At 48.1% G+C, this 15,483-nt stretch overlaps 1 protein-coding gene across 2 annotated transcripts in view; it reads left to right on the plus strand.

Annotated features, from left to right (window-relative positions):
• Positions 1 to 15,483, plus strand: part of tcf12 (transcription factor 12) — an 81,039-nt gene that overhangs the window by 51,931 nt on the left and 13,625 nt on the right. The window contains exons 1-5 of one of the 2 annotated variants that reach the window (XM_067248682.1): positions 7,145 to 7,284; positions 11,704 to 11,803; positions 12,551 to 12,690; positions 13,525 to 13,672; positions 13,880 to 13,950. In XM_067248682.1, coding sequence (XP_067104783.1) covers positions 7,216 to 7,284; positions 11,704 to 11,803; positions 12,551 to 12,690; positions 13,525 to 13,672; positions 13,880 to 13,950 — 528 coding nt within the window. In that variant the 5' untranslated portion in view covers positions 7,145 to 7,215. Of the gene's footprint in view, positions 1 to 7,144; positions 7,285 to 11,703; positions 11,804 to 12,550; positions 12,691 to 13,524; positions 13,673 to 13,879; positions 13,951 to 15,483 lie in introns of those variants that run through there. The other variant, XM_067248681.1, reaches the window with a different exon arrangement.

Below are 15,483 nucleotides of genomic sequence, written 5' to 3' on the forward strand. Positions count from 1 at the left end.
CAAGGGCAGCATGGAGAAGAGCCCTGTCTTCCTCTTCTTAAGCACGTGAAGTATGGTGGTGTTTTTGTGGGGGGGTATTTGGAGGGGCGAGAGGAGGGGGGCTCCAGAGAAGAAGGGAGGGAGGCAAAGAAAGATTGGTTGCCTTGCGGGGTACATCCCTTTGTTGTGTAAATGGATGCAGGGCTTTTATTTGTCAGTACTTAACACATGGGCGCAGGTGCACTTGCGTGACTCATAACGGCACAATCAAAGCAGCAGCACGGGCCCGGATGCAAAGAGTAGTGACAGACACCAGGAGGATGTGCTGCCTCCTCTCTGTCTCTCTCTCTCTCTCTCTGCTTGCTGTGTAGGAGACCAGGGCTGGATCTCAGAGGAACTGTTTAGGTGTGTGCAAATACAGGGAAATGCTTTGGTATGACGCTTGATAGTATTCAAATGCAGAGTGAGGTTATTTCTGTCTCCAGACAGGTTAAGGCTGGGCCAGGTTCTGGTGGTGGTGGTGGTGGTGGGGGGGGGGGGGGGTTGGCTGGAGGTCTGGTGGTTTCAGCTAGAAGGAGGTGGTGAGGTGGGGGGGTTTGGAGTGGGCTGCTAGTGGGAGGTGTCAGCAAGGCGGAGGAGGGGGTATGAGATGTAGGAGGGTGTATGGGGGCAGCTTATAGGTGTTTAGAGGTTATAGATAGCGGCTATTAGGCAGGTGATGGCAACTTGGTTGTGAGCGGGTGGGGTTGGGCTAGATGCTGGTGTGTGTGGGGCTGGTTCTGAAGCACACGCCACGCCACATCCACACCCACACCACTGAACTGGCGGGCGGAGTGGTGGTGGGGAGGGTGTTCAGAGGTGTGGATGTGCACCTGGAGCGCTGGGTTGCCGGGGGCAGCTGTGCAACGAGCCTGCAGGTAGCTGGAAAGCAGGAATGCCACTGCAGATACCGCTGAAAGCTTTTGCTTGTGTAAGCACCAGGCCTTCACCAGAGGCCTTGAATAGCTGCTTGATAAACAAAATGAACACAATGCTTCCTATCATTATTTCCCCTGCTGGGAATTCTCTTATTTATTTATTTCGATTTCTTTTTTCTTTTTCACTTTCCTAACCTAAAGATAGTTAAGGAGTTTGAATCTGAGGAGGAGTACGTTTAAATGCGATCCTGCTGTGTGTATATATACATGAAAGTTTATGTTTGAATCTAAATATTTATGAAGGCACATCCCCTGTGCATTAAAGGTTTCCCCCTGCAGTATATACCCGGACATAGGGCCTATCAGGAAGAGCCAGCCGGTGATTGCAAACATTCACATGTTTATAGACCTATTACATTTTTTTATTTTTTTTTCATAACCCACTTTACAGTCCAAGTCCTCCTGACGACTTTAGGAGTGTGTCTGCATGTGTGCTTGCGTGTGTTTGTGTGTGCACGTGTGCCCTCGTACGGTATGTTTATTCCGATGCCAAATCAACTTCATCAGTCAGCTTGATAAGCAGCTTTTTAGCTTGATTAGCGCTTTTCTTTCCTCCCCTTTGAAGTCTAGATGAACCTAAGCTGTGCACACTGTTGAAACCCACGTGAGGATTAGCTGTCTCTCACAAGCCCGACAAACACGACGCCATAACTTGCGACGGTAAAAGCCGCGGCGTGTCTCTCGGATACGATCGAGCCGTCGTCGTGGCGTGCAGCCGGTCCTGCGGCTCCTCGGGAGCGTTGTCGCTCAGCCTGTGGTTGAAGTGAAGGACTTGACGTGCGGTGGCTGGCCGGAGCGTCCGCCGTGCGGCGGCGTGGAGGGGCGCTGAGCAGGGACGCTGTCGGCCAGCTGTGTGGGCACCTGGGCTGGGCCCTGTCTGACAGCAGGGAGACACGCCACTGCGTTGCTCCTGGGGAAAAGCTGTATCTTGTAGATATTCGTGCGTAGCCTGCAGGGTATGGCTGGTGTGTTTGTGTGTGTGTGTTTGCTCATGCGTCTGTGTGTGTAAATAGCCAGGGCTTTTTTTACGCGCCCTTGTCAGAGGCTCAACGGCTTGATGTGACACTTCCTCCCTGGCTGTGGTGACGGTATGGCTGGAGGAGAGAAGAAAGTGGCGGGCGGGGGGGGGGGGGGGGGCAGAGGGGTGTAGAGAGGGGGGGGTGTCGTCTTCCTTCAGGGACATTTGCAAGCGAGAACCCTGGCTGTGAATGACAACAACAAAAAAAGAAATCGTCATTTGCTTTTGACAGATCACTCCGACACCCTTGTTTCTGGGAGCTTTTACGCTTAGTGGGAAGACAGGCTCTGGAGGAGAGGAAGTTGGCCACAGGGTGTGAGACCAATACACAGGATTTTGCCTTGCGGTGCAGTTGGGTGAATGACACACAGAGGAGATCTTCTCCCTCTCCTCCTCTCCCTGTCTCTGTCTCCTCACTCCCCCTCTTCTCCTCTTATCCACTCTCTTTCTTCCTCCTTCTCCCTTTCCCCTCCTTTCTGTCACTACTTGTGTGTGTGTGTGTGTGTGTGTGTGCGTGTGCGTGTGCGTGAACTTCCTCCGCCATTGTCACCGTGTGGATGTTGCTTAGACAGCCACCTGCAGGCGGAGCAAGGAACTGCAGGCAGGAAACCCTCTCCTTTGTTTTGCCTTTGAACCACAGCAGGTCAGGACCTGGAGAAGGGTTCCTCTGAATAGACGTGCCTGGGGATGAAACGCGTCAGCAAAGCCTTGTGCAAATACAGCGAAAGAAACTCTGTTTGATGTGGTTCTTTCATCTAGGCTGTCTTGCATAGACGACTATGATGTGTGCTCCAGGATTGTCTGTTATTTCACAGTCCCAGATGACTTGCTTAACCTTCACATTCATCCGTGTTCCACAACAAGCTTGTGTGAGAGGCTTCTGTTCTGTGACAGTCTAGGTCTATCGCTTTCTGAGTTTAACATGAATGAATCAAATGCTTTGTTCTTGAAGGCACAGTCCTTGTCGTTGTCATTTACAGTAGTTGGTGTGTCATCATGCTTTTTTGTGGTTGGTCAATAAACGTATGCTTCTGGAATTTTACGTTTCTTTGTCAAATGGCTTAGAGTGGGATTTTGTATTCGAAAACTCCAGAGGACATATCTGGAGTCTCCCTGCCCTTGCTGGTTCCAGCCCAGCTACCACCCCTGCTCAGTCCTGAAGGGTCAACCACCAGGGGGCAGTGTGTGAGGCCCTGGTCTGGTCTCGTGTGTGGAGGTGGGCGGATGAGCTCATCAGATGGCTGACTAGATAGATAACTGGTGTGATCCTGACCAGAGTCGTACCCATCTCCAGGACACCCCGGGTGTGTTCATCTCTGCTCGTTGAGGTTGACCACTGACACCGAGAGACAGAGATGAAGGAGCAAGCACACCAGCCAGAGCTCCCTCCTGCTTTCATCTACCGGGGAGGAAAGGGAGTTCAAGAACAGAGAGCACAAATTAATGCACAGATTAAAGTCATTACTCACATTCCGGGCCTGTTGTCAATGACTTATGGCAGGCATGCGTGAGGGCGCTGTGTTAACCCAGGTCTGGAGAGGGCCTGGCAGTCACAGCAGGGGCCTCTGTCAACCATCAGCCCTAATTAGGTTAGGAGGCCCCGCACGCTATTCTGGGCCCCTGTCAGCCCGGTGACTGTGCTGAGAGCACAGCAACTCGTGAAGATCACTCCAGGACACTGAAAGGATCCACTCCCAGTTGATTGGTTAAACGATGGGCGAATCCTGGCATGGCTGAAGGTAGAAGCAGGGTTGATCCCTTTGAGTGGAATGAGTGTTGTGTGAAAGGCTGAGACACTGGCACACACACTACTGACCAACCGTAGGCTGCTGTGGGGGTTCTGGGCGGGAGGAGAGACCGAGGCCTAGTTTCACCTCCAGCCAAACACACCTGCCTTCTCCAGCCCTTCGAATGCTTACTGGATTACAGGGCCCACGTAAACAGATTAAAACACAAATCTTTTAGTTGGAACCTTCCTGTTGTTATTTGGTTATAATTTGTGCATATGCATACATTACTGAATGGGGGTTGTTGAGATGAATTCGGCTATACCCCAGAAATGTGCTTGGTTGTTTTCTTTTTGTAGGAGACATTGGAAGATACGTCTATACAGTTTTAGGACAACAAAGGGAATTCAAATTTGAACAAAGTTGGGTGGAGCGTGGCTGGTCAGTCGTTAAAATCATATTTGGATGAGAGAGTGGGTGTATTGGCCAGTAGTCAGAGATAGGGAGGGTTGAACAGGGAACTGTTGCTCGTTATCTTGTCTGTAGTTCGAAGATGCATTGCACAGTCTGAGCGACCTGCTGGGTGGGTAGGACGTTTGCGTGTGGGTGTGACATCATCCCAGTTAGCTAGAACAGCTCATCCACGGCCGAGACAGGATTGCCATGCTATACATTCATAGAGCGTGGCAGTTACACCATAGGATGCGTGCTTGGGTGCGTGCGTGTGTGTGTTTACCCAGAGCACACACACACAGAAAGCCTGCTTTATAAATAACTTCTTTTTTTCCTGCACACCTCCGTGCTCTGCGCATGCAAAGCGTTAGGGAAATAAGAGGAGCAGGAGGAAACTGGTGTGTTGCTAGACTTTCACCAACGTCTCAAACTGACGTCTGTGGCCTGTCTGGAACTGGAGCAGCCCGCGAATGAGGAAACACGCCTGCTTCGTCAACGCTTTTCTCTTGTAAATCATCTGCGCGATGTGGAGGGAATGTGTCATTAAGACAAGGTGGTGCTGTGCGTGGCTCTTCTGTGAACTCCTTCTGGGGGGGTTAAACTGAGATTAAGAGTCCCCTCTCTGCAACCCCCCTGCCCCCCCCCCAACCCCCTCCTTTGCCACTCCCTCTGTAAAAAGCCCAGCTTCTCACAGGAAACAATCCCCGGGGCTCATGACCTCATGGTTCAAATCCATGTGTGAGCTGAGATGGGAGGTGACCTCGGCGTGTGGATTTGCTCAATCTCCTTCAACACTCAAACAGGCCTTCTGGTAAGCAACTCTCGAGGCTGCTCTGAGAAGGGTTCAGTGAGCAGGTGGATCGTTGGTCGAGGTGTGAGGTTGGTCAGTGAGCTAAAGGCTTGGCCTACTTGGAGTCAGTTTCAGATAGACTGCGCTAACCTGGTCCATCTAGAGGCTGACTGGTGTGGGACAGAGTTTCCTGTAGAGCAGGGCTCAGAGTCAGGGCCCTACAGTGGATCACAAGGTCTTCTGCTTGCTTTTAGGAAGGGATGAGTTACAGGGCTTACTTCTCTACCTCAGGACAACATAGCAGATCACTGATGGCTGAGGAGCAATACTGAATTGTGAGTATTTCTTAGATGTTATCAAATAATGTATGTGTGTGGGTCTACTACAAAGAAACCAGTTAGAAAGATGATGAGGATATGGCTCTTTAAGACAATTTGCATACAGTATTCTGGCTTTGTGAACAACACATGGATGCTCTTCGACCAATTTGGTGTCCATCTCTCTTTCCTCATTTTCTTTGAGCTTTCATGTTCTTTTTTCTCAGCCCGGTCCTCTGTGCCTCGGCTCGTTTTTGGATCCTTCAAACACACTTCTATCATGGCAATTTTCCTTAAAGCATCAACTTGAAACGGTTCCAGATATAAAGTGGTACCAGCATGTAGACCCACTGCCTTGGAAGAGTTTAAAAGAATCCCAAAGAAGAAAGAGGAATAAATAATAATAGTACCAAAGGAAAAACATAATAAACTGTAGTTTTCTCTGGAAAAACGGGGCCTTTCATCTTTTTTTATAACAATAGTGCTCTGAATGAGTCCACAGACTTGTGTTTGGTCCAGGAAGCGGCCAGTGGCAGACATGAAAGACTCCATGGAGTCTGGGTGGAGTGGATTTAAAGTGTCTCTGTATGGTACCAGGGTCAGAAATCTCTACTCTGCTCTGCTCTGCTCGCCTCTGCTCTATTTCCTCCCTCCCTCCCATCAGTGAGTTCTCAGTTCTCCCTTTTGCTCTCATCTCCTCAGTGAGGTGGTTGTCTCCTGGTCTTTGTTACCCGGGGCTGCAAGAACTAGACCATCCCAGTCCTGTTGCCTGACTTCACAGCCCAGTCTCTTGCAAACTGTCTGTTTACAGTCAGAACCACACTGAAGTATTTTTCCCCGACAACATACAGTCTCATGTCGGTGGTCACACTGAACATCAGCTGTAACGTAAACGTTGTATGGAAACACTGACAGGACATGTACACTTTGGCTCAGATGTGGTAGGACATCATCCTTCCCCTCCTTCCATCTCTCCTCCACGCCTACCTCTTTCATTTCCCCCCCTCTCTCTCTTTCTCTCTCTCTCTCTTTCATTTCACTATCCTATGTTTTATTCTTTTTAAAAGGACCAAATCAGACTTCCTATCAGTGTCATCTTGTTCTATACTCTTTCTGCACCGAGTGACCGCTGTCCCAGGTGAATGCTAATTGCACATTTGTTGATTGTGGGAACAGGTTAATGCTCCAGCCAGATGGCAGTTTAAAAGAGAAACCCTATCCGTCAGTTTAACCTCACCAATCTAACACTAATTAAATCATTAAAAAACAGAAGCTGAACCCATCCAGGATTAGAACCTGTGGTGGAGACCATTCTTCCAACACTTTATTTACATACACGTCATTTGTTTGCTTTTGAAGGAATTCAAATGAACGATATCCTGCCTAAAAGCAAATGGTTTAGTTCCAGTTTGTTGGTGTTCCCCTGCAGAAAATCTCAAATTTTCTGTGCTCAGAGACATTTCTCTCTCTCTCTCTCTCTCTCTCTCTCTCTCTCTCTCTCTCTCTCTCTCTCTCTCTCTCTCTCTCTCTCTCTCTCTCTCTCTCTCTCTCTCTCTCTCTCTCTCTCTCTCTCTCTGTCTCTCTCTGTCTGTCTCTCTCTCTCTCTCTCTCTCTCTAAATCCACTCTCACATTTGTTTTCTGTTCCACTGCCCTCCCTTTATCTTCGTACTCCCTCTCCTCCTTCCCTCCCCCTCGCTCTATTCCTCTTTGCCTCAGCACTTATGAGGCTTAAAGGGAAGAACCATATCTGCCCCTCCCCTACTCACAGACACCCCCTAACACAGGGAAGAATGGTTCAGTCCTGCTTTGCATAAGTTCCCTCTGAGTAGATCCATGTGTGGAGGGCCAGGACTGGAAGAATTAGTCCCCTTTGAGCGGGTTGGATGTGTGTCTAGGGAGCAGGCTTGAAACAGTACACTTGCTTGAGCCATCACTGCATTTGCAGAAGCTATCATGTATTGCGCGTACCCTGTCCCTGGAATGGGAAACAACTCCTTAATGTATTACTACAACGGGAAATCGGTGAGTACTCAGTTCTTCTCTCTGTTGCAGTCTGAGTGTGTGTGCGTGTGTGCTTGTCTGTGGGTGCGCTGTGTGTTTGGGAGTGTGAGTGTGTGTGTCTGCACGCAGGCTAGAGAGAGAGCGACAGAAAGTGGGATTGTGATCAGCCTGGGTAGAGAGTTATAGAGCGTCTTGCATGGTCCTACTTTCTCTGTGTGTGTGTGTCTTGTAGTTCTCCAAATCCTTATATTCTGTAACTGTAATTACTGCTGTGTGTCAGAACAATTTATTTATTTTCATGCTCACCTCAAATGTAGGACTGTAATGTCAGGATTTCTACTTTCAGCAGGTATATTTGATCAAAGTCAGTCCCATATTTAGCACTCCTCCTGTCAAATAGAAAAATTGTAAATTGTTTGAAGTTGTAAAAATGCAACAGTTCTGGCTCAGGTCTCCCTTTCATTTAAATGTATATATGATATAAGGTTAAATTAAGTTTTTCTTAAACAGGTTTAATCAGTATGATAGACAGAACAAACTTGTTTTTGAAGCACTGCATTTATTTGTACTGGCTGGTTGGTTCAACACTGAGACGAGCTTGAAATAATAACAAGTGGGAGTCTGGGAATGATTAAGGGAGAGTGGCTGCCTGTTGAGGTTTGACTTTCCTGTTTGCAGATTGAGGTCCAAGCACCAGCGTTGCTGTTATTCCATCTGTTTTTAATCACATCTACATTCTTGACTCTACTCTAATGTGATTCCTGGACTTCTCAGAAAGACACTCTTTGGTTTTTAGGTTGTCTTTAAAACTTTGTGTTTGAGGGCATGCGTTGTATTCTAAATTTACCGTATGTGTAAGCGTACGTGTGTGCGTGTGTATGTGTGTATGTGTGCATGCGTGTGCATGTGTGTGCATGCGTGTGTACGTGTGCATGCGTGTTGCGGCTGAACAGCTTTGGAGTGAGATAGCGTTTCCTCCGACGTTAAAAGTGTTCGTGTGGCAGGTGTAGGAGAGTGGAGGTGTTGACACTCTCAGGGCCTGCTGCTGTTCTACAAAACCACACTAGACGTGAGGAGACCTACCCTCTGCTTCCTGTTGGTGTGGAGGCAGCTTCTCTCTAGAGACCACTGAAACAGCCCCTACACCAACACACTCCACATCACTGTTAAGGCCTCATTCACTTCTGCTCACTGGTGCATTTCTACATTTCTTACCATTCCTTTATTTAACTAACTAATTATGTTCAGACCAATACGTCATAGCTATTCTTTATAAGGTAGTTATTACAGTAACTACAGTTGTTTTCTACATTGATTGATGGTTATCATTATCACTGTACAGGTCTTAACTTTTATAAGGTCAGCTAACTTATACTTATTTATATCCCATTAGGACACAATCCCCTTTGTTCCTTAAGCACAGAACAGACCACTTTGATCTTTTTTATATTCGTACCAGGCTTGTGTTACAGGAAACGACAGGGAGAAAATTGGGAGCATGTGGGCACTGCAGGTCAGAGTTGAGCTTTATGATGCGCAGCAGTCGATAAATAACCAATATCAAAGTTCTTCAGGCCAGCTTATTTTGGGTGAAAATACCCCAAAATTATAGTTAACTCTCAAAACGTCACCAGAACTCACATTAACATGTTTGTATGTAGCGCGATTACTAGTTTATTGGCAAGGGCCCTTAAGTCTTTGATTTCAGTTTTTATGGTGTGTGACGTTTTTTATTTCCTTTGTTTCCTCCAATTCCATAAAAAAAGAAGTTGCCCAAGGTTCAGAGAATTCTAACATTTGAGAGGATTTGAAGGGTGGAGTATATTTATCTAAGGTGTTGCCTTTCCTGACTAATATCCCTCAAGTGCAATGAGGATTTCAGAAAGGAAGCATCCGGAAAATGTGTTCCATCTCACCCGAGGAAATATGAAATGAGTGTTTACAGCCCAAGAAAATGACTGCATTTGGCCAGAGATTCTTGAAAGCACACTGACAGCTCTCCTTAGACAGTCTGCAGCATATCACCTCCATAATCAGACAGTACAGCTCACTCTTTCAAAGTTGTTTTCCCCCAGAGTCCTAAATCTGGGGGCCTTTTGCATGAAAAGCTTCAGGCTTAAAGCGTCTTGTTGAAAGCATTGACTGCTAGCAGACTGGAGATGTTGGACGTGTCCCATCAGGACGGCAGAACATTGCTAGAACGGGGGACCATTGTGTCGGAGCTGTATGCTTTTAGCCTTTAGTAGTGTGTTAGATGTGGACTTGAAAAGAAATGCCCCCAGGCATGGTTTTGACTCCTAATAGTGACATGCAGAGACAGGATACTGCTGTTGTCATTTGCAGTCCAACGCTTTGAGCCTTTCTCTCTTTGTGACTTTATCAGTTGTTTCCGTCTTGCTTTTTTCATTCAAAAGTATTTTTTTTAATTAAAGGAGTAATTTTTTTCCACTCCATTTGGTATATCCCTATGTTGACAGTTTAATGGTTTTTTTCCATGTGCTGTTTTGCTTGGTGGTGATCAAGGGCAGGTGTGCCAGGCAGGGAGGTGAGTGAGTGGGCCTACTTAGATGTAGGCTTGGATAGAAGGAAGGAGATCACTGCCCTCATCTAGACAACCACCCCACTAGAATTTTTTTTTGTAAATGTACAGGGACACTAGCCCACTTGAGGATCGACCACAAGTGTCAAATGAGGCCTGAGGTGAATTTAAGTAAATCTTTTTCCTGAATTAATTCTAACTTCATGGGGAGAAGACACATCGAAGTACTGTTTCTCTTTGATAAGAAAGTCCAAAACAAAGCAGGGCTAGCTCACACAACAGGCCCAGTGAGCTAGCGGGGCTGGTCTGGAACCCTCTGGGACCCTCTGTTTGTGTGAGTGACGGCTCCTTAATTACCGTCCTGGTAAAAGGAAACCCAGGCGGGCCCTCTCCTCCAGAGGCCTTGCAGAACGACGCTCCCTGCATTAGGGATGGTTTATTAATGCCTCGACTGGTTAGCCCAGGGTAAAGGAGACAATTAGCATTGTCCTCCGCCATATGCTGCCCATGGAGGGCTCAGACGTAGACAAAGCCTGCGCTCCTGGGTAGGCTAACCTGGGATCACCACGGGAGCCCCACACCCTGGGTCACATGTGTGAGCCGGCGCACCCAGGAGAGAGCCCCTCCCTTCCCAGGGTGCTAGTGTTAACACACAGCCAATGACACACAGACGAAGCGCTCGCTCAGCAAGACCCCGTGGCCTTGCGTTGGCTAAGCTGACTTGGTGCTTAAAGTGTTGATGTTGGCCCACGTGTTTCCTTGTGCGGGTGCACAGGCACGTGCGTGCGTGTGTGTGCGCATGTGCCTGTCTGTCCTAGTCGGTGCGCCGTCAGTGAGTAAATGGAAAATCAACTTTTAAAATGACACTGACCATTTAATGTCTACTTTACTTCTTGCAATATTTAATGGCATCATACACCTTTAAAGTTTTGATTCAAACCCCAGAGTTAGCTGTCAGGTCATTAAAAGTTAATTTACATGGCAGGTGTTTAGAGGACAGGGTGGGTGGAGTGCGTATAAGGGTTGACAGGTCTGCTGGTGATTTGTGCTGCTAGGCAATGGGTAGTGTTAGGGACCTGCCCTTGCTGTGACTTGGTGAGTCTACCCAAACCCTCCCTCCTCTGCTCTCCTTCTACCTCCTTCCTTCCCTCCACCCATCTGGAGGGGATGAAGTAAGGGACCACATCACTGGTGTTTGGCCTCCAGTCTCTTTGATCTCTGTGCCCAGCCTGGCACAGACACAGCTGCACAGCAGTATGCAGTTCCTCAGCACCCCCTCGTTCACAGGTACCAAAATAAATAATAATAAATAATAAACCCTGCCTGCCCCCCTCATTTCTTTCCTGCCCTCTCATTTGATATGTGCCTTTGGCGAGGAGTAATTTGCGTCGTGTTTATTGTAAGCGCGTGAGCCAATGTCATTATACTTCCATTAAGAGCTGAGACGATCTGAAATGCAAACACCCCCTGTAATCCACTCCTCCCTCCCGGAACCTTCCAAATGAGCCCAGCTGCTGTGCGACGGAGACCTTCAAATGGCATGGTGGATTCTGAGCTCGAGCGCAGCACTCATTACGAAGATGCGATCCGGGCCTTGCGTTTCAAACGGCCGGCCCTGTGAGGAACTGAGGCGCGGCAGAGTTAGTTTGTTTGTCTAATGTCAGAGACATTCGCAGTGTAGGAGGGTGGGGGTTTAGGGCAGCCCCGAAGCTGCAGGTCCTCTGCATTAGTCTACTCATTCATCCGCCTTCTCATTATGCTGGAGCTATCGTGGAGAGAGAGGGGATCTCACCCCTAGTCTGAGAGGATAATGAGTTGGACGGGCCCCAGAACACAGCCGTGCTGCCTCAACCTCACGCTGCTCTTTTCCCGCTAATAATGTCTGTTTTTTCTCTCGTCAGGTGTACGCACCATCTCCCAACTCTGAAGATTTCAACAGAGACTCCCCCTCATACTCTTCTCCTAAACCGCCCAGCAGTATGTTCGCCAGCACTTACTTTGGTGAGTGCCTCCGATTTTTAACCATATTTTTTCCATCTCGGAATTCATCCAACTGGGTTGAGTGCTGATGTTGATCCTGGGTCTGTAGTGATTGTTTAGCATGAACGTCTTGTCTTTGCTGATCCCCGGTATACTGTACTTCCTTAGTGACGATGCACCATGATCATAAAAACACCATACTCTGTTACTGTCTCCAGTGTATCAGATTGTATCGGTTGAACTATTTGAACTATTCAACTAAATCGATGACACTTACATTGTTCCTACCTTTGTAGATCTGTATTTGTGTATGTGTGTGTGTGGACTGAGAGTCCTGGTTCTTTGAAGGGATGGTGTCTCTGTTATCCTGGGAGCCCAGTGTTATGTCAGCTGTGTCCAGAGCCTGGCTTGTGTTTCGGTTCCAGAACCAGACCCACAGACAAACCCCTATGGTGTGACCTCCAGACTCTACAGAGAAGGTCTGAACTCTGTGGAGAGGTCTCTCCCAGCTCTCATCATCAAGCTGCATGTGTGTGTGTTGGTTTCTTCACGGGGGCTCAGGCCTATTGAATTCAATCTCCTCCCGACTTTGGCCGCAACCAATCAAACTGAAACGAAAGCGATCCCTGTTCCCCAGTGCGGTCTGATCCGTTCCCGTCAAGCGGACGATCCTCACGTTGGCCCAAAGGAGGATCGTAAACGATCGAAATGTGCTTGAAATAGACTTGAATTGCTCTCTGTTTTTTTGATGTGTGTGTGTGTCATTAGATGGGACCCATAGTTCCTCGGACCAGTGGAATTCATCCAATGGGATCAGCCAGCCCGGCTACAGTGGGATGCTGGGAGTGTCGTCATCTCACATGCCACAGTCTGGAAACTACGGCAACCTGCACTCACATGAGCGTCTGGTAAGCATGCCCAGCTGGTGTCCACACAATAAACATGACATTGAATTCAAATTGATTCTATAGAACTGCACACGTAAAGTCTGAATGTGTGATTGTGTATTCTCTCAGCTGCCAGACGTTGTGGTAGTCTAGCCCCAAATCCTCCCCAAGACTCACACACACAAGCACACACACACACACAACACTCGCGCCTTTAGTAAGTGTGTGTGTGTGTTTCTCTGTCTTGCTATCTCTCTATCTGATGTTGTCTGTCTGGTCATTATCTGTGTATACACTGCTGACCCTGTATCAGTGCTTGATCTGCTCTGTCTGCTGACTGTGGTGGCTGCAGCTGCTATCTGACCAAAGCCTTCCCCCTCTCACTCACTCTCTTTCTGTCTGTCTCTCACGCTCTTTCTGTTTCTCACTCTCACACTCTTTCTCCTCTTTCTCGTTCTGTCTTTCTCTCTGTCCTCTCACTCTCTCTCGCGTTCTCTTACTCTCTGTCTCTCTCACTCACTTCAATTGATCATGCTCTATTGGCATGAATCTTCAGGTAAAATAATGTTGCAAAGCAGTCTATAGTGAAAGGACAACACATGCAGACTCTCTCTCTCTCACACTCTCTCTCTCTCTCTCTCTCTCTCTCTCTCTCTCTCTCTCTCACACTCTCTCTCTCTCTCTCACTCTCTCACTCTGTCTCTCTCATGTCCGTGCTTCTCTGTCTCTTTCTTGCCCCTCCCACACCACAGCATCACTCTCATCACTGGCCAGGAAGTAAAATGGAATCATGGGTAGAAGTGAACTCTCCAAACTAAGAAGCCAACTGGTGTCCTGTGTGTTTCTGTCTTTCAGAACTACCCTCCACACTCGGTCTCTCCAACAGACATCAACGCCAGTCTTCCTCCAATGTCCAGCTTCCATCGCAGCAATGCCAGCACCTCACCCTTCGTCAACGCCACACACACCACCCCGCCCGTCAACGTCCCCGAGGGAGTCATGGGTACGTTGTCTGTTTTTGTGTGGAGTTTCAAGTCCTGAGGCCTGCTTAAAATGTATCTATGTAAAAAAAACGGTGTGATCTGTGATGAACATCTAGCCTCTCATGTCACTGGGTCAGGCAGCCGTCTGGCTGTCGTGTGTGCTGTGTGACCTCTCTTGGCTGTGTCTAAGCTCGGTATTATAAAGGCCTGCTTCTCTGTTGTCGTAGCTGCCACAAATCGGGGGAACGGCAGCGGAGGTTCACAAACTGGAGATGCGCTGGGCAAAGCCCTTGCCTCGGTGAGTTGTCCACCCCCCCCCCCCCCCTCCACATCCAGCCTGGTGCTCAAGAGAGTTATCTGAGGGGTTAAAAACCCATTTGTTGTTCATGTAAATAGTGGCAAATCCCCAGTCCACCTAAAATTGCACACTCGCGTTGTTGTAATCTGTTTGGTTTGAAGTATTTTGGTTACATTGACGTTGAGGAATTCCTACTGGGCATTCTCCTGTCCATTTTGATCCATTCTCAGGGTGTGAATGCCTCTGGTCATGTCTACCCACCCAGACTTACCTTCAAACCAAAGTGTCAGTGTCTGTGGTAAATGGAGACAGTGCATTAGAATAATGGCTGCTTCTATCTCTAAAGACTGAGACCTTGCAGGTTCCATCGGGTATTAAGTGCTATACTGAACGCTGATTAAATAAGCCCAGAGGATATGTTTGCAGTAGTTTTTGGGCCTAAGCCTGGATAATTGTGGTCTTAATCTCAGTGTACAAGAAAGGGAATTGTACGTTTCAAAAAAACATTCCCAAAGCCTATGGATTATGCACCAGTTTGAATAATCAACCCTTGGTATTTGTGTTGTCCTCTAATGCATCATGCTGAGGGTTGGACTCCCAGTAGCTCTGACTCTAGACTCCGTTCTCCATCTTCTGGGGTCCGTAGGGGGCAAGCAGCAGCTCTACCTTTTGGACTTGTGGACTTTTTTTTACATTTAGTCATTTAGCAGACGCTCGTATCCAGAGCGACTTTGTCTGTCTGTCCGTAATGGAGTCAGAGTAGTATATTTCAGCCTTTAGTTCAGCTCCTGACCCTCCTCTATCTCTACTGTTTAGATCCCCATAACAATATCTTTAGCCCAGCATAAGACCTTACATTACATTACGTCATTTATCAGACACTCTTATCTAGAGCGACTTACATTAAGTACAGGGACATTCCCCCGAGGCAAGTAGGGTGAAATGCCTTGCCCAAGGACACAACGTAATTATTCACGGCCAGGAATCGAACCGGCGACCTTCAGATTACCAGCCCGATTCCCTAACCGCTCAGCCACCAGCCCTTGACTATCTTCAGATATCATGAAAACCAAGTACTTCATAACTTCTTCCCCGGGAAAAAGTGATAAAAAAGTGATAAAAAAGACATCTGACTAGCCTCATGGCTTTACATTTGGGAAGTGGATGGCTTACCTATACTCACCCCGAAAGAGTGTGTGTGGTGGTGGAGTGTGGGGGGGGGGGGGGGGGGGGGGGGTGATAATCACAAATTAAGTCTTTTTGTATTCTCAGACTCAATCCCATTAGCATGACAAAGCTGTAGTGAAATGGACACGGTTGGGCCGGGCTGAGACGAGGGGCGGGGCTGTGGGCGGTGTTGGGGGAGGGGGGAGGGGGGGGGCTGTGGGCGGCGTTGGGGGGGATTGGGGGGTTCTAACTGCTGTGGCTCAACTCTGCAGGCCCTCCCTTTGTGAGCCTTTTGTTCTCCGCCCTTTTAAACCGGCACTGCTTATTGGCCCCCCGCCGCCTGGGGGGAGCATGACCAATGAGGGG

Source organism: Osmerus mordax, chromosome 13 (assembly GCF_038355195.1).
Source record: "Osmerus mordax isolate fOsmMor3 chromosome 13, fOsmMor3.pri, whole genome shotgun sequence".
NCBI lineage: Eukaryota > Metazoa > Chordata > Actinopteri > Osmeriformes > Osmeridae > Osmerus > Osmerus mordax.